The 19,341-nt window shown below is 38.8% G+C and overlaps 1 protein-coding gene across 1 annotated transcript in view; it reads right to left on the bottom strand.

Annotated features, from left to right (window-relative positions):
* The window catches only part of SLC24A5 (solute carrier family 24 member 5), a 32,706-nt gene that overhangs the window by 6,248 nt on the left and 7,117 nt on the right, over window positions 1–19,341 (bottom strand). The window contains exons 2-7 of the mRNA XM_006151076.3: window positions 19,231–19,338; window positions 18,129–18,308; window positions 4,134–4,217; window positions 3,940–4,043; window positions 3,482–3,582; window positions 1,186–1,469 (exon numbers count right to left, since the gene is read on the bottom strand). Coding sequence (XP_006151138.1) covers window positions 1,186–1,469; window positions 3,482–3,582; window positions 3,940–4,043; window positions 4,134–4,217; window positions 18,129–18,308; window positions 19,231–19,338 — 861 coding nt within the window. The remainder of the gene's footprint in view (window positions 1–1,185; window positions 1,470–3,481; window positions 3,583–3,939; window positions 4,044–4,133; window positions 4,218–18,128; window positions 18,309–19,230; window positions 19,339–19,341) is intronic.

The following is a 19,341-nucleotide window of genomic DNA, read 5'->3' as shown; positions in this document are numbered from 1 at the left end:
TAAAAAAAAATAATTATTTTATTTAACTTTATTTTTTAAATTTGACCAGAGAGGGACAGAATGAGAGAGAACAAGAGGGAAAGTGAGAGAGAAGCCGCCAGGTCTGAGACTTGAACCGTGGTCAGCCATGTGGGAGATGAGCACCCTTCACCATGCCACCCGCCGGCCCCTGAATTTGTTTTTTATTAGCAGTGTTCTCATTTCCTGTCAGTCAAGGGGAAAGTGAGAGAGAAGCCGCCAGGTCTGAGACTTGAACCGTGGTCAGCCATGTGGGAGATGAGCACCCTTCACCATGCCACCCGCCGGCCCCTGAATTTGTTTTTTAATAGCAGTGTTCTCATTTCCTGTCAGTCAAGGTCCAAAGCTTGGGGTTGTCTTTACTCCCTTTTCTGGTTCTTATACATCCCTCCATAGCTAAGTCTCAAGTGATACTTCCTCTGCATCTTCTCACATCTGTTCTGTTTCGTTCCCACTGCCTTCACTCTGTGGGCATCTCATAAACACATAAGCTGTGCTGTAATTTCTCCGTGCCTCCCTGTCTGTTACGACATGTCTCAGCTCTTTTATGACATCATTTCAGGTACTACTCCAGCAGTACAGTTGTGGCAATTTCCTAATTCCCCTCTTCACCAAGTTTCTCACTCTAACTGTAAGACTCTTCCATCCTGTTCCTTTCTATACTCCTTTCCTCTGCTTCCTTACTATGCCTGTACTGCACCGTGCTCCAGTTATACCAGTACGAGAACAGGCCTTTCACTGGTGTTATTTCCTTGACCTCAATCCACAGACTACTCTTAATGCTGTGTCACGTACATAGTACAGACTCGAATAGCTGTTACTTATTGGTCATAGTACCAAGTCACTAGTTAAATATCTTACCTATCTGACAGTCTTAGTTTAAATCTTTCTTTTCTGTGGTACTCTGTCTACCTGTCCTCACCATGTTTTATACTGTCTGCCCCACTTCTGAACCACAGTTAACACTTTATGCCTTTATCTCTTTATGATGTTTGTTTTTACCCATTTCTTTCTTATAGTATTTGAAGTTCCTTAAAGGTAGAGACTTTATCATCTATGAATTTCCAGTCTTTTACATAACAAATACTCCAGATTTGCTGAATTGAAATGAGATTCCCAGATTCTTCTAGTGAATAAACATAATAGTGGACAGGATGTGGTTATTACCTTCAGAAACCTGACTAAGACCATGGAAGCTTATAGAAAGCTGGGAGTAGCCAGAATCGTCATGAAATATTCCACTGTCCGTTCTTGATTGCCGCCGGATGAACGGTTGACCCTCGTCTTCCCATCCTATCAATGGCTGTTGTTCACTTCTCTCCTCCATAGCTTTAGCAAGACAGGTGCAGCAAGGACTGAATTTCTTTATCATGTACTGGTTAATTTTGATGTCAAAACACAGCACCAGAACATATAATCCATATATCAAAAGTAGTAAAGTTCCTTCATACCTATAGGTTAAAGGGATTTGTGTTTTAAAATTATTTAAACAAAAATCATTTTAGAGATAATAGCTTTGCGACAGTATCTATTTAATCATTTTCTAACAGAGGAAACACTGGAACAAAGAAATATTTCTGAAGAATTGTTTTTTTTTGTGAATTTGTTTGAACTTGGTTTTAGCATTATTATAAATTTATAGATAAAAGCTTGATACTATTCTATTAGGTCATTGGGAAACTCGTGAAATTTTTCTAAGTCTTTCTATGGAAAAATGCTTTGTGACTTTCCTGATGACCCAATGTATTTAAAGAAAAAGGTTGTAAACTTACTGTCTTCATTTTGTAGAATCTTTCCAAATGATATACATAAAAAATGCTTTGAAAATAATAGAGGTTTTAAAAATGAAACAATTGAATAGTGATGGACATTTTTCACCTCAATTTTGGTGAATAATACATAGTAATTACATAGTAATTACAAAAGAAATACGTAGTAATTCAAAAGAAAATAGTATAGGAACTTTGTGTAAAATATTCAGAATTTGTTAGATTTTGGCTAGGGCTTTTCTGTGTTATAGAGTTTTTTGGTGGTTTTAATGTAGCTGAATTTGGCTTATATTCATAGGAAAGCACCCACAGAAATTATAGCTTAGGCACCAAGACCTGCTTCCCTGTATTCTGGTTTTCTGCTTAAAGAACTGGAATTAGTTAGTGCCATCACATTTGAACCTTGCACACACCTTTTATTTATAATAACCAGTGAATCTCATTCTTCTACAACTGGAAAAACAGAGTTCCTGATTTCCCTGATAGGGAGGGAGCATTAACTTGGATACTCACACAATCAGTGACCCTTATGGACAGCTGCTGTATTCCAGAAGGACCCCTTCTGTACTAGACTCGATGTTGGGGGAACAGACTAGTTGTCAGGATGATTAATTTAGAAATTATCCTGGCTTGGGACCAGCAGATAGTGTAATGGTTACGTTGCTGGACTCCCACATAGTTGACCACAGACTGAGTCCCAGACTCAGCAGCTTAAACTCATGCTGGGCGCATGTGCGTGCATGCCCAAAATCCCAGGAGGAGAATGGAGAAGGAAGGGATTGCAATGTGGCCATCCTCCCGGGGGGTGGGGAGGGTGATTTTTCGCTTCCTGTCTCAATCTCTGTGTCTCTGGAGAGTGCACACTCCCTATAGCAAAAATCTAAGAAAAAAAGAAATTATCCTGTCTAGATTTAAAATTTCTCTTCAGCGGGTTATTATACACTCCTGTTGAGTTATAGTACTCTAGAAGGGCATGGCTTACTAGTTCCTTGGTGTCCTTTGTAGTTGTGCAATGCGCAACCTGTCTGATCATGTGTTTTACATTTTACATGGCACCTATCATAGTGACAAATTCCTAGTAGATGCCTGGTGCTTACTAGTTGAAAAAACTGGTATCTGTTCATTAAATTACCCTCTTTTTTATTCTCCTGGACCAGCTAGAGAAGCACAAAGAGATTGCATTTAGAGCAAACAGTTTTTAATATTCAAACTTGTTATTGTTGTTTTTTAGAGGAAAGATGTTACGTAGTTCCTCCTGCTAAGTGAGCATCAGAGAGGTTTGTAGGGATTCAGTGGGATTTGATTTACCTCTTCTACCATTTTTCTCTGACCTTTTGTGACCTTGAGCACTTCTGAACAAGGAAAGGTAAACAATAACTCAGTAGAAGTAAAAGGCAGCCTTTGGGGTCTCACTAGGCAGCCAGTGGGGAGAGGAAGAGTGGCGGTCTCCAGAGACTAGTGAGAGAACAGGGAGACTGTGAGGTGACTAGAGGAAATCGAGAAGCAGTAAGAAGAACCTAACCAGCAATTGTGATGAGGAAGTTACCATTGAAATGTGGTGCAGAACTGGTGATAGTTGAAAAGTGACTGAAATAGAATTTCTAAGAGAAAGAAGTATTATTGAACCATCAGAATTTCATAAAAATCCTCTCTGTAATTATTTTACATATGAATAACAATTATTTCAAGCTTACCAGTAAACTTGGTTGTCAAATATTATGCCAAGAACTGCTGCTACACTAATTGCATATGCTGCACAGTCTCTGAATAGGGGCCAACATGACAGCGTTGAAACCTGTAAAATGATAATTTTCTGTTTCCATTGCAGTGTAACTTCTTCAAATACAATTTTAGGAAAAAAACTACAGGTGCTTGTATATTTGCAGTTAAATATTGTTACATTTTACAAATTGCATAGAAAAAAAGGAATTTTAAAGAACGATCTTGTTTCTAAAACTACACTGACTTTCTTAAATTTGACCAAGAGCTATTTGTGGGTTAACTTTAACTTGAATACATACTGTTTTTCTACTGATAAATAAATTTGATTGAACACATTACTAGTGCCTTGTTGTTCATCTCAGACTGAAAACAGTTATTTTTAGAAGTTGTCAAGATAATACGCTTGGTTGAATAGAGTTATCTTACATACCACATTAGAAAGCAAACCACAGGCTGCACAGATGCCAAGGAGATTATAAATTGCAGATCCAAGAATAGTGCTAATGCCAATATCTCCCTTTGTCATAAATACTCCTATGAGCAAAATAGTGGTAGCTAAATTAGTAATAACTTGAAAAAGTAAAATTACATTGAGTAAGCAAAAAGTACAAGGAACATATTTACCTAGGAAAGCAGTAACTAACTCAGGAGCTGAACTACCTGCTGCCATGAAAGTTGCACCTGCGACGTCCTGCGACAGTCCGAGAGCTGAAAGTAAATGAAATTATTGTTAGGCTGGATGAAGGGGGGATGAGTGAAAGAGTATGTTCAAATAAATACAGTAACTAATTCAGAACTCAGCCTCATGTAAAAACACTAATATTGACTTACACTGGACAAATAAACATGTAGGTTAAAAAATAGGGGACTCCAGTATCTTGTTTTCTTCATGAATGTATTACTTAATGCTTCTATAGAAAGAGTGAGAAGACCAGGAGACTATATGGACAAACTGCTGAAATTCAGTGTCATGAATGCCAAGATAAGTGGACATCTGGAACCCAGAAAAGACTCCTTTCTAGCTGTAAAGCTAGAAGGTGAGTAGCAGTAGCATAACTTCTTTAAAAAGTATAATTAAAGTAATTTGGGAGTCCTGACCCAACTTGAAAGAGGAAAAAAAGTGTCTATTGTTTTAAAGATCTATAAATGAAGATGAATTGGCCTTGTTCACAATTACAATTACAGTCTTGTCTAATTACAAGTGAGGAAATAAAATCTCAATAAGATTTAATATTACATAAATACAATGTATGAACTTAAAACATGGATTCATTAAAACTTTGCTCTAGAATAGGTAATATAAGAAAACTTTGGATTACTAAAAAAATTTTTGACTATCATTCAGACAAGTCCATTAACTTTAGGAATTGGCAGGATGAAAGTCTTAAGAACTTTTTCTGTCTCTTCACATTTTAGAACTGAGGAATCTCCTAAGAGAAAACTATAATGAAAATAATCTGCCTTTGCTTAGGAAAGGCTGACATGAGGATGCATCAGGAATCTCCAGTGAGGGTTTACTGGTAAACGAACAATAGAGGTCCCATGCTACATGGCAAATTAACCCTAGGTTGCAGGGTTAGTGTTAAAAGCCAGAAATAAAGTTTCTAGGACTCTTGATGGAAATCCTTTGTTGACGTCTGATGTTCTCTATACGTAAGGTTCTGGATACTTCAGTCTTTGTGGCCCCTCAAACTCTGGTGTGCTTGGTTGAGTACCTTTGCAGGTGATCAGTACTTCCTTAATCTTGTTTCTTGCCTATGGGGATTATTACCTTCCTCAGGTACACCCCATTCACTACTTTGATGGGACATTGGCCTTTGAACTCACTCTTTTTCTATTTGTTAATGCTTGGTGCAGCAGATTGTATTTTATAAAATAGCTATGCCGTTTCTACCCTGAATCTTTCTCTTCAATATTTCTTTTCTAGAACCATTGTATTCCCTATGCAAAAGAAAAAAAAAAAAGGAAAATGTATGTGTCTTTCTGCACCTGAATGAGACTATGTGATCTATGTGATTATAGAGTCTGGCTGTGGCAGAGCTTGGATATAAAAGGTGATACAACTTCCTCACTATTCTCTCTCATTTGCTTTGGCATCCTAAGCTACCACGTAAGAAGTCCTACAACCTTGAAACCTCTAACTAGGGAGATCTCATGAAGGGCTCATATAGAAATAGAGATAGATAGATGCCTGAGGAACTCCTGTAGTTTCAGTCCCCAAATTTGGAATCTTCTGGTCCAGGAACCAGGCATATCAGGGAGTGAACTTCTAGGTGATTCCTGCCCGATCCTCAGATCATATCTGTTGAAACCCTGAGCAAGGACCGCCTAGCTGAGCCCAGTGAACCCCCAAAGCTGTGAAGGGTAATAAAATTATTGTTTTAAGCCACTGGTTTGGGGGGTGATTTGTTCAAGAGCGATTGATAATCGCTATTTTCCGTTTATTTATTAGATTTGTTGGGTACCTTTGATGGTGGGTGCTTTTTTATGTGCTAGGGATGTGGCAGTGAACAAAACAGATGCTCCTGTTCTTGGGCTTTAATTCTACTGGAGGAAACAAGCAAAATGTGTATAATGTTAGAAGTAAGAATCTAGGGGTAAAGGCAGAGAGGGGGGATACATAAAATGTCATAGAGGAAGAACTGTAATGTCATCAAGGAAGAGTTGAAATTTAGATTGAGTAACCAGAAAGGACTTAACTGAGGAGGTCATCAAAGACCTTCTAATGTGAGTTAGCCACTTGCATACCTGTGGTAAGAGTATTTTAGGCAGAATAAATGATTGGAAAGGTTCTCAGGTGGAAGCTAGCCTGTGTGTTCAAGAAACAAGATTAGCACATCTGGAATAAGTATGAAAGGGGCCTGCCCTATAGCACAGTGGATTAAGCCCTATTACAGAGAGTCCAGTCCCACATGGCCAACTGTGGTCAGGTCCCTGCCCAGCAACTTGAAACACATGTCCAAAATCCTGATGGATAGAGAAATGGAGGAAAAAGGTGGTGTGACCAGGCTCCATTGAGAGCTGTTTCTTCTTTGTGGTGAGCACATGTGCCCTCTGGCAATGAAAATAAGAATAGTTGTTAGAAATCGAGAATACTTGACCAGGTCCCATTGAGAGCTGTTTCTTTGTGGTGAGCACATGTGCCCTCTGGCAATGAAAATAAGAATAGTTGTTAGAAATCGAGAATACTTTGGAAATTTTCTAGAGAATTTATAAATTTAGTGCTACCGAATCTTCCCAGGTCAAATTGGGGCTAAAATGTGGAAGAAATAGAAAAAGAACAGAATGCTTTATCTTGAAGTAACTGTCCAAACTTAGTACAGCTGAAGACTGACCAGTCTTTTTTAAATGCTAGGTAAAGGATGCTTCATGAGAAAAATTCCAACCTCAAGAGAGAAGAGGTGACCTAGTAGGCTGTTGCAAGAAAGGAAAGTAGGTGGCCCTTTAGAATACTTTAAGTCTGTGGGAACCAGCAGTTAGCATAATGGCTATGTCGCTGGACTCCCACGTAGTCGACCGCGGTTCGCGTCCCGGACCCAGTGGCTTAAAATTCACGCTGGGTGCATGTGCGTGCATGCCCAAGATCCCGAGAGGAGAATGGAGGAGAAGGGATTGCGGCGTGACCATCCCCCCTGGGGCGTGATTGCTTGCTTTTTTGTCTCTATGTCTCTCTCTGTCTGGTGAGCGCATGTTCCCTATAGCAAAAAAATCTCTCTATGAAAAAAAAGAAAATATTCTGTAGCAAAAAAAAACAAAACAAAAAAAACTTCTCCAAAAAAAAAAAGAATACTTTAAGTCTGTAAAGGCAATAAAAATAAAGCTTATTAATATTCACTGGCCCTAATTGAAGGATGAAAGGAAAGATTTGATATATATATGAACATATAAAACTTCAAAGATATTTTAACAAGTTATATCTTAAGGTTCTAAAGCATATTTTGTAAAATGGTTTATACCTTTGAACTTTAGAATAGATTGGATTTGTCTTCCCTGACCTTTGGGTAGCGTTTTTCTCTGCTATAGTTTATTATTAAAGATAAATTGTTCTGATTTTTTCCCCCTCCATAGCTATTACTCTTTTTTTTTTTTTCCCGTTACTCTAAGGGCATAACCACATTTCCTTTAGGCAGTAGTAGAAATATTCAAGGTGAATTTTCTTTATAGGTTTAAATACCAAGACATTGTTTATATAAAGTGCAACTTTGTGAAAGTGAATTCTTTATTAAAATTCATTAGACTTTTTCTTAAGTGTGTTCTCTCCTGCGATGCCATGTTGGAAGGTATATAATAGTTTTAGAAAATCTCCTGAAAGTATTGATATAGTAGGGAGTATGATATAAACTATTATAAAAGTATGATATAAACTATTATAAAATGTGGACCCTGACCCTGCCAATAACTTGATAGCAGACTATGTAAGTCATTTAGACCAGTGTCATGTTTTGCCATCGTGAATGAAAGATTAGACTACATAGTCTTTAAGATGTCTTCCCATTTTCTCACTCTGAACTTAAAATATAGAATATGAATTCCATCTTGAGGCATTGTGCCATGTTTCACTATTAATTAAATTTCTTTTATAATAATATCTCAAGCCTATGTTATCAAAAATTTAGAAAATGGAGGAGAAAATTAGGATATGTCACTTATCCTTTTACCATTGTATTTTAACCATTGTTGCATTTTACTGTATTTTTGTCCTTTTCACAGTTGCACATTTTAATCCTCACAGTCACAATCATAGGCTGTCTGCAATTTAGTGTCTTCTAGCACAGTCATTAAAAAATCGACCAATTTTCATGCTTTGTGAGTGGATTCGAACTTTGGAAACAATCCAAAGTCATTCATATCCAACTCTAGTAACTAAGGTGTGTAGTCATGCTGAGTAATTCTATTTAGGGTCCCAAATGAAGTTATTACAGTAAACCATTTTTTTTGTTTTTTAAAGGTTTTTGCCATCGGGGTGCGTGCACTCACCTGAAGAAGGACAGAGAGAGAAAGTGAGAAATCATCCTCCTCCTTGGGAGGATGACCATGCTGCAATCTCATTTTCTTCATTCCCTTCTTGGGATTGTGGGCACACACGCACGCATGCCCGACGTGATTTTGAAGCTACCGGGTCCTGAATTTGACCCATGGTTGTCCATGTGGGAATCCAATGCCTTATCCACTATTCCACCTGCTGGCCCAGTAAAGAAATTAATTTTTTTTTTCATGCTGGAACACAGGTGCATGTGAGAGAGAGAGAAAGAGAGAGAGAGAGAGAGAGAGAGAGATAAACACTCTCTACAAAGTCTGGTCATGCCACAGTTCCCTTCCTGTAGTTCTCCAGCCCACTTCTGGCCCCATAAACCCATTAAAGGGGAATTATATATATATATATATAATTCATGATATCATGATAGAACACAGGTGAACACATAGGGAGGGAGAGAAAAGAGAAAGAAATCTGTCCAGAATCTGGTCATGCCACAGTCTCTTCCTCTAGTACTTTAGGCCACTGGATCTTGGGTATCTGCATGCAGGGTCGGCATGTTTCAGGCTGACAGACCAGGAGTTTGAACCATGGTCATCATGTGGAATTGAGCCAGCACTGCCATGGTCCACATGGATAAATGAATGCATGCCTGAATGGAATGGGGGCTGTGGATTAGAGAACAAATGTAAACACTCACAAAGACACAAGTAAATAAAAGTGGGGATCGAGTGGTCTAGACTTCTCTAATGGAGATAGCTATGGCCCCGAATTGTATTCAGGTTTATTCTTTTAAAAGGAAGAAAATGAGGGAAGGGAAATTGAAACATAAAGCCAGTTTTCAAAGATGCAAAGGCACCTGATGCCATGTAGTTCTATGTAAGTTTTTTTCTAATCTACTGGAGGCCATTTCTGATTAACATGTGGCTTGCTTTAACCCAATACTGCTTTGCAGTTTAGGACACAAGCAGCTAGTCTACTCATATGTTTATGGCATTCTTAGCTTTACAAATGAACTGCCCATGGAACTGCACCTGCGTGTGTCTAAAGGTCGCCATGTTTGCTCAGATTCAGGCTGCTCCCTACACAGCACATTACTGATATGCTATGGATCCAGCCCCCCCACCCCCTTTTTTATGATTTGCAAAACTGGTCCTGAACTTAATTTCAAATGAATTTCTAGAACTAATTTGAGTAAAGTCAGCATCACTAGAGTAAATGACTAGCTTCTCAGCAATACATAACTGTGTATCTTTTATGGTGCATTTAATAATAAAAATTTGATTACTTTTTACTTACTACCTCGTATTTTGTTTAATTTGTGAGATCTCTTTTTTTTTCTTTTTAAAATTTTGCCAAAGCATGTGTGAGCTCACCAGAGACAGAGTGAGAAAGCACCCACCATGGGAAATGGTCATGCCACAATTCTTTCTCCTCTGTTTCACTTTTCAGGACTTTAGGCATGCACACACATGCATCTGGTATGCTTTTCAGCTGCTGGGTCTGGGACTTGAACCTCCCAGTTGACCATATTGGATCCAGCCACTTTAACCACCATGACATGGGCTGGACCTGAGCTCTGAAATATGAAACTATAACCATGCTTTTAAAAGCACCATTTTATGAAAGAGGACTCCTCCCATCTGCAGTCAACATCTATTAATACTATAGTGGACTTTCAGCACCACTTAGCCTATATTAAAGCACACACAAACTTGACCTCCAAATCTCACAATAGTTTAGGTTCCATAACTTGCCTAATGTCATCTAGGCTGCAGTTGCAAAAGTGGGATGGTAATCTAGATCTTGACACCCCCACACCTGTTCTCTGGCTATGTGGATAAAATGAACAGATTAATACATAGCTTTATTATTATTATTTCTGCAATGACATGCCTGGTGTGGATTTAGGTACAGTTCAAGGGGACCACAATTTAGATCAGAAAGAAAAGAACAAAAAGAGGATAAAATGCTTGTAGGAGGATGAGTGTCAGGTAGCAGGGAGGAAGCACTATTCTCAGATTCTTTGTTCTTTGGGAAGGCTTTTGCTCTGTAAATTTCATGAGGATTAAGCATCAAACAATCCCCTGAAACTGTAGGCTATCCAAATGCCATACTCACAGAATTATCCCACTTTCAATTTTATCAATTTAGAAACAATTCTACCTGGAATTAAAACTTTTTTTTTTTATTGTCTATTTCTAAAACACAAAGTAGAACATAGGCAAATATTAGTTCAAGGCAGAGTGAACATTTTTTAATAAAGTAAATATTTAAGTATGTTTTCTCGAACCTTATTAGATTATTTTCACTTAAGATATTTTATAACTAAAAGCTATCAGGATGGTAGAGGGATTAGAATGTCTAACTGAATAAAATATCAGTGTCACATTTTAAAGGACAAGTTTCATAGTTACTGTGGAATTTGGGCCATGTCAAGTGACTGACCAGTCCAAAAGGGTTCTCAGTTTTCTATGTAGATAGTTTGGGAAAAGGTAAAGAGAAAGCTGCTCTAAACGGTGGTTGGTTTTGGACCTGCAGATGGTATAAGGGTAATGTCACTGGACTCACATGTAGTGACTACATTTCGAGTCCTGGACCCAATGGCTTAAAACTCATGCTGGATTGGGGCCAGCAGGTGGCGCAGAGGCTAAGGTCACTGAACACACACATGGGCGACTGTGGTTTGAGTCCCAGACCTGGCAGCTCACTCACTCTTTCTGTCCCTCTGTGGTCAAATTAAGATGAATAATTAAAATAAATTTAAACCCAACAATAAAACAACTCATTCCAGGTGTGTGTGTGTATGTGTGCCTGCCCCAAATCCCAGGAAGGGAATGGAGGAAAAGGGATTGTGGCATGGCCATCTTCCCTTGGGAGTGATTTCTCACTTTCTGTCACTATCTCTCTGGTGAGTGCACATGTCCTATAGCAAAAATCTCTCTAAAAATACAACAAAAAAACCCAGTGGTTGGTTCAGTACCTCTGTGATGCTCATTACATATCAAAATAATGTTTTGATTATATACTGAACTTTTGTGCTTATAAAATGGAACTGCTTAGATGAGAGATAATAGTCCTATGTGAAATTTAAATTAATAGAATGAATACTGTATTTCAAAGTTTGTTATATATTCATTTATATATTCATTTATATTTAAATATGATTTAAAGATACACGTTTAATAAAAGATTGCTAAAGATGGAATAAAATGTCATGGACATTAATAAAAAAGAAAAGGGAACTTTAAACAATATTCTAGAGCTATTCAAGGCATAGTTTAAAGTTAGCAGATGAATTATTAGGTAAAATAAAAGGATGGATTTTATAAACTGCTATGTAAGATTGAGCTTGCTTTTATTTATCTTAAACTTGTTTTTCAAGTTCTAGCAGAGGCACTATAGATTTGGTGTTTGCTCCAAACATATTTATATTGACCTTGATCATTTACCTTCTCCACTTTTCTCTCTCATGATGAAAGGACTCTAACATTTGTCGTCTGTTCTTACGTACTGACAAACACGCAGTGAGTGAGTGCTGTGTGCCAGGTACATATGTAAGCGGCTCACTGTGTTCCCTCATGGGACTGGCACACAGCTGTATGAGCTAACTATAATTGTCCTGTTTCATCGTTGAGATAGCTGAGGCAGAGAAGTTAAGCCCCTTGTCCCAGTCACAAAGCTAGTAAATGACAAAGTCAGGATTTGGACATAGTCTATGTCTGGTTCTAGGGTGGACACTGTCAGCTATAGCAGTATGGCAGTAGGGGAGATGACAGCCATATCTTCCCCCTCCAGCCCTTTGAAGACTCTTAAGCATTGTCAAAGACCAGTCAGCAAGTATATAAATATAGAAATACAGGAAACAGTACAGAAGGTCCCGAGCAGACACTACCAGATAGGACTACAAGGCAATGTGGCTAGCTTCTTGAACCAAGCCCAGAAATCTTAGACAATGCCTCATCAGTCAGGTTTAATGAATGACCAGAGACTACAGATATGCCATTTTCTGAGAAACATTTGGAATATCCTCTCGCTGTCTCTCTCTCTGCCTCTGCTTCTTTTCCTGTGTCTCTTTCTCACACACAGCCCCCCTTCAGCCTCAAGCGAGGGCCTAGGGTAGCACAACTGGTGGGAATGAGGGAGATCCGTAGACTTGCTTCTTACCCCATTACTTTCAGCTCCCTTACCTCTAACTTGGTCTCAGATAATGATCCTTTTCTAATCACATCTTGTAACTCCTTTTCCAGAATCTTTATACTGCTTCTCACCAAAAAAGCTAGCTCCTTTATCTAAAGGTAAAATGCCGTGGATAACTACAGTGTGATATGTTTTTTCCCCTCTGTAATAAAAATTAGTTTCTCTTCTGTTCTGTGTTCATTAGCTTCTTTTCCTATAGAAATCTAAATGGAGAAAAGGGTATAGTAACAGCATTTTCTCATATTGGTTCTACAGTTAAACTATCTCAGTCTTCCTAATAGAGATATGTGCTTGCTTTTTCAGTGTTGAAGGGCAGAGGAAAAATTGACTTTTATAATCATGAGTAGAGCAAGAAGGAAAAATCCCTTGTTAGAAGCCTCTGGTCGTGGGGCTCTAGTAGTTGTCAGATCAACCTATGTAGGTACAGAGAGAGTAAGAGCTATAGCTTGACTGAGCCGGGCAAGAAGTCCTGCCTTGCACTCTCTGTGACTCATCCCTGCATGGAGACTCCAGTTAGAGCCTCTTCTAGTCCTCACCTTCCTAGAGATCCTAGTGCTGATCAAATGAGCCACTAAAGTGATCTGAGGAGGGAGGAATGGGGCGATGAGGCCGGGGTTGACAGGACCCTCCAGATCTTGCATGGAGTGTGAGGTTGGGAACTCAGAAAAATGCACTCCCACAGAAAATTTTTGCACTGTATACAGTGGCTAGGTTTCACAGTACTATTGTATGATCTTAGCACATCGTAGACAAAATATGTAAGCCTGGGGGCCGATTATGGGTAAATATTTATGACATTAATTTACAACCCCTTATGGGTTGGTTGACAGAAGTGTAAACTAATTTTTGTATATCAGTGTATTCTCTTTTGTTGTGTACTTCCTCCATAGTTATAATGGATATCTGATTATTTTGTTGTTGTCAAACTCTCAGTGCCCTAGGGAGGAAAACTCCTTGTAAAATTGTTCAAACAGAACAGTTCTTCCGGAACAACCATATTATAACAGCTAATCTCAAACAAGGGTATGTGAAATTATTTGGCAGCTGAGATCATGCTCAGGTTTTGACAGATCAGGATTCTGCCACATGTTTATGTGGACTTGAGAAATTGCCTACCCTTTCAGCCTCATTTTTCTCATCAGTAACACCAATGTATGAAATCCTTCATTGTAGTATTTTTGTGATGACTAAATGATTATCTGTAGATACGGCATTATGCTTGGTCATCTACAATCGTATCATGATAAATAACTGATAAATAAACAAAACCCTCCAGTGTATTGTGGCATGCTTTACAAACTGTTTTGAAGATTATTAATTACTAACTGGCAAAATAGATGGGACTTTTTAAAAAAATTTTCTTTTTTTGGAGAGGTATTTTTTGCTATAGGGCGCGTGTGTTCGCCAGACAGAGAGAGAGATAGAGACAGAAAGCGAGAAATCACCCCCCTAGGGGGGATGGTCACGCCGCAATCCCTTCTCCTCCATTCTCCTCTCGGGATCTTGGGCATGCACGCACACGCGCCTGGCGTGAGTTTTAAGCCACCGGGTCCAGGACACAAACCGTGGTCGACTACATGGGAGTCCAGTGACATAGCCATTATGCTAACTGCTGGTTCCACTATTTATGGGACTTTTACAACACAGTGCTCATCAAGGAGCTGTGGGGAAGTGCAAAGCATTTGCAGACTTCTGAAGCCAGTTTCTGTGGATGCAAACACATTGCAGAAGAATTGGCTTTTACTACAGATGTTGTAATTTGGATGAGACCATGCTAGATCTTTAAAAGAGAAATGACAGAATTAATTTATAGCCATTTAAAATTGAATTGGGCTAGCACTATTTCAATCTCATTTTGTTGCTGGTATTTTTGACACTTAAGACCAGGGTCAATTCTTAATGGCAGAAGAAGATCTGGCAGTGGCATGGACATTCATCAATCACTCACCCAAGTAGCTGCTGTGTCATATTTCAGGGCAGAGCGGCTCTCTTGAGAAAAGCATGTTTGCTGATAATGTTTCAGAGAAATTCCACAAGTGCCATGGTGGAAGTCATTATTATTATTAAGTAACATGAAGTTACTTAATGAGGGTTATTTTCAAGTCATAATGTAAATTTTAATGAGTAGTTTCTGCTGCAAGGCTAGAAATATTTATTTTTTTTTACTATTTTTTACTATTCCCAAGAAAATTTTTATAAGCGAATTTTTTTTTTTTTTACTATTTTTTACTATTCCCAAGAAAAATTTTATAAGCGAAATTTTTTTTTTTTTTGGAGAGGTTTTTGCTATAGGACGCGTGCTCTCACCAGACAGTCAGAGAGACAGAAAGTGAGAAATCACCCCCCAGGGGGGATGGTCATGCCACAGTCCCTTCTCCTCCATTCTCCTCTTGGGATCTTGGGCACACACGCACACGTGCCTGGCGTGAGTTTTAAGCCACCAGGTCCGGGACGCGAACTGCAGTTGACTACGTGGGAGTCCAGCGACATAGCCATTACGCTAACTTGCTGGTTCCCAAGCAAAATTTTTGATAGAGTTTTTTCTTCTTTTTAATTGCTAGAGTTTGTGTGTGAGCATATGCACATGAGAGAAAGCACCCCCAATGGAGTATGGTCACATCATGATCCTTTTTATTTGCTCCTTTCAGAGATGTACACACACATGCCCCATGTGTTTTGCAAGCTGCTGGGGCAAGGATTTGAACCATAGTTGGCTATGTGGAATTCTGGCTCCCCATGCACAGAATTTAACCAGTGTGCTACAGAGTCAGTGTGGATTTATTCTCACCTGTACATTATTGTTCAGTCAAGTCATTGTTTGGAAATGGATAGACCTTAAAATTTTGTATAATTACTGCGTTTAATTTTTAATGTTTTTGAAATATTTCTTTTTTCTAATTGAAGTGAAATACTGATATAAGAATGAACAAATAGATTATCAGAATAGAGTTGAGAGTATGGAAATACTCATATCTATATATACATTTAGTATATAAAAATTGATCAACTCTTGGGAAAAAAAGCAGTATTGTACTCAATAGCAAGAGAAGTTCTTAGTGGAAGAAATAAGTGCTTAAAAAGAAATTATAGGTAAGAATAAAGTGGCAATTTTTCTGACCTAGAGATAAATAGATCTAAATATAAAACCAAAAGAATTATAGTGGAAAAGATTTTTATAAATTACGTTAAATATTTAAACTTCAGTGTGTTAAACACATGAAATACAAAAGCAAACAACAAACCATGAAAAAGCATATTATATAAAAATTAAATAGGAAAAAAGTTAATATTGTTAATTATTTTTTAAATGTCTTGAAAATCAATAAAAGACAAATACCCCTAAGAGGGGAGGGGCAAAAAAGCACACAAGCAAAATCACAAATTTCAGTCAGCATAGAAAACATTCAACCTCATGAATAACAAGATAAATACATTTTTTAAAAAAGTTTCAATTAAAGTCATTAGCAAATTTAAATTTGCGTTTGCTGGAACGGATGCTGCTATACATTATGGAGGTTCAATTTGGAATGTTGTGGCAACATAGAAGGCTTAAAATATGCATAGCTCTGCCTGTTGATCAGGAAATGATTTCAGAAGTATGCAAAGGTTTTAGACAAGAGTGGACATAATCTTTAAAACAAAAAAAATTTAAACAAATCAAGCATCCAATGAGATTAATAGTTTGAAAAATTATGATACGTTTCTACTGACTCTGTATAAAATAAGTGGTAGGAGCTCAACTTATAGAATCATGGACTATCATGCTACCATTAAAAATCTGTTTCTGAAGAGCAATAATATGGGAAAATGCGCACGATAAAATACTATATGAGGAAAGGGAAAAACACTATTTATATAGCAAAATTCAGAAGACTGACAGGAAATACACCAAATGGTGTCTGTGGTAGTCTCTGAGTGATGGAAACACAGGTGATTTGTACCTTCACCCCCCCACACTTTTATTTTATTAATCTAAGTAAAAATATGTTAAAATTAATTTGATCTATTTTAAAGAAAATATCAATGTCAACATAAAATGTATTGTCAATGTAAAGAATGTATTTGTATCTACTTAAGTTAAATAATAGTTATAAATGTATGCTGACCTGTTTTATAGATTTTTAAATATTATTAAACAAACAGGTGTTTGTTTATCAGTGCTTCTGCTACTGCCAGGTACCTTTTCTATCCTAAGGATACTGCTGTACTGCAGCAATCAAGGGAGGATAATTTGCCTTGCATGTCAGCGGGGGTAGGGAGTGGGGCCATGGGAAAAGGGAGAGTTTATATTTATGTTCGTTCCCTTTGTGAAGAAGCGATAACAATGAGCACTGAGTGTGTGTGTGTGAGAGAGAGAGAGAGAGAGAGGTTTTGAGGATGCTGTTTCTTTGCAGTTCTGTGAATGTGCAGTAGGAAACAACCCTTAACAGTTGACTTTGCTGTGAAATGAGTGTGCTCACCCAATTAAGCTAACCCAGCAAGGATAATGAGAACACAGGACTTTTGCTTATATGGCATAAAACATCACTGATCTTGTGATTAGAGACCAGCGCATGAAGGAATGGCTATACTTGGAATTCTAAGCAATGAACACTGCTGAAGGAATAGAATAGCACTCAGATTTGGGCTGGCTGATATTTTCACAAACCCAAAATGGAGCTTTTTTTTTTTTTTTGAGAGGTTTTTGCTAAAGGGCATGTGTGCTCACCAGACAAACAGAGACAGAGAGATAGAAAGCGAGAAATCATCCCCCACGGGGGAATGGCCACCCCGCAATCCCTTCTCCTCTCTGGGTTTTGGGTGCGCACGCACATGTGCCCGGTGTGAGTTTAAGCCACCGGGTCCGGGACTCGAACCGCGGTTGACTACGTGGGAGTCCAGTGACATAGCCATTTCGCTAACTACTGGTCCCGAGCTTAATTTTTAATAACTGGGTTTACAATTATCTGGTGCCTGAGGTCATTTTGCATAGGATACAGACTTATTTATGTGTTTAGGGTTTAAATGTCAATCAGTTTCTTTACTAGTAGAATGCTGGGACAGGAGGGGGGAGGGTGGCCTTAATAAATTGTCTTTAATCACCTACCTCTTAAAAAAAGGAATGATGATCTTAGAGTACAAATTTAAAAAATTTCTGAAGTATGAAATGTTAAGTCTTAGTTCCATTGTATTAGGAATATACACCAAGTGCATCCATGTGAAATCTTGGAATAGTTCTTATAATGAACAGCCAGGACATTTAATGGACAAACAGGAAGTTTCTGAAGACAGGCAGTGTAATAACTGCTGGGTACTAACTTAAATATACCAAGAGAAACCACACTGGGCCAGTGTCGTAAGACACAGGCCCCTACAACCCAGAAGTCAGTGCTCCGTTGTGATGGACAGTCGTATCTGTGTAGTGACTGTTCCTAAAGAATATAGAGGCGCTTTCAGCCACTTACTTTCACTGATGATTTCCAGGGAGGGTAGGAAGTACTCGTCACAGACAATGGACACAGCCATGAACATGTAAAGGATAATCAGGAAGTAGATTACGATGCCTCCATCCCTGCGCTCTTGCTTTGTGAAAAACCCTTCAGGAAATTCCGAGGACGGAGAAGTAGCACACTGAGTGCTGTTTCCTGGGAAGGAAAAGAAGATGAAAGTTGGAAGAATGTTGGAGCCAGGTATCCCAAGCCCATGGAGAATTTCCTTAGGAGACCTGTAAATATAGGGGGCCTGGGTGGAATTTCAAGAACCGGGGGCAATGTATAGAGTACTTCTAAACGTGAAGTAGTCATAGAGCTTTAACGTAATTATATTTGGGATTGGAAAGAAAGATTTTATTGAAATAAGCTGATTCAGTGGTCAGAAAGAGGAAATTAGATCTCCTTGTCTTTATTTCTAAAAAAGGAATTTTGAACCTCTGTGCTTCCCCAAGCAGACTGTACTTAATTTAAAAACATTATTTTTTGTTTATGATAGCATGTGCATGGGGGAGGGGAGGGGAGAGAGAGAGCGAGCAAGTGCACGAGAGAGCGAGCGAGCCCATCCACAAAGACTGGTGATGCCATGATCTCCTTCCTCCAGTCCTCTAACCCATCAGATCCTGGGCACTCACCAGGCTGACCAGGCTGGGGATTTGAACCAAGGTCACCATGTGGGATCTAGCTTCTTTTGAGGAGCTCATTATCCCTGAGCCACAGCTCAAGGTACTATTTATGATGGATAAAGATTTCTAGTATCTGTACAGTTTCCTTTTTTTTAAAATTTCAGAACCCAAGTTGTCTATAGGCCTGCAATGACTTACCCACTGTTGCAGAGAAAGGATGAAAGTTTTTTCATGACGTTTCCTTTACAACCTCTATGAATTCTTTCAGAGCTATCTTTAAGAACTTACGTGAGGAATCCCAAGTGCTCAATGCCTTCCCAAGTATTGGAAATCATAGCAAATACAGCAGAAAGCACAGGCAGGAGGACTGTCTCCTCCTTGTCCCTTCAGCTGTGTGGAAGCAGCAATAGTGCTAGAAGCAGCAGGGGGTGCTGAGTGCAGCGTCCACCTACCTGTGGCCCTCGGGAGACGCTGGGGCAGGGAGGCTCCTGGGAGAGGCAGGTGTGCATTGGCCCAGACGAGGCCCAGCAGCAGAGCCCTTCTTGCCCATGTTGGGCCCCCTT

Source organism: Tupaia chinensis, unplaced genomic scaffold, assembly GCF_000334495.1.
Source record: "Tupaia chinensis unplaced genomic scaffold, TupChi_1.0 Scaffold000312_2, whole genome shotgun sequence".
Lineage (NCBI taxonomy): Eukaryota > Metazoa > Chordata > Mammalia > Scandentia > Tupaiidae > Tupaia > Tupaia belangeri.
The sequence above is the reverse complement of the archived record's forward strand: the minus strand, read 5'-3'. Positions and strand labels throughout refer to the sequence as shown.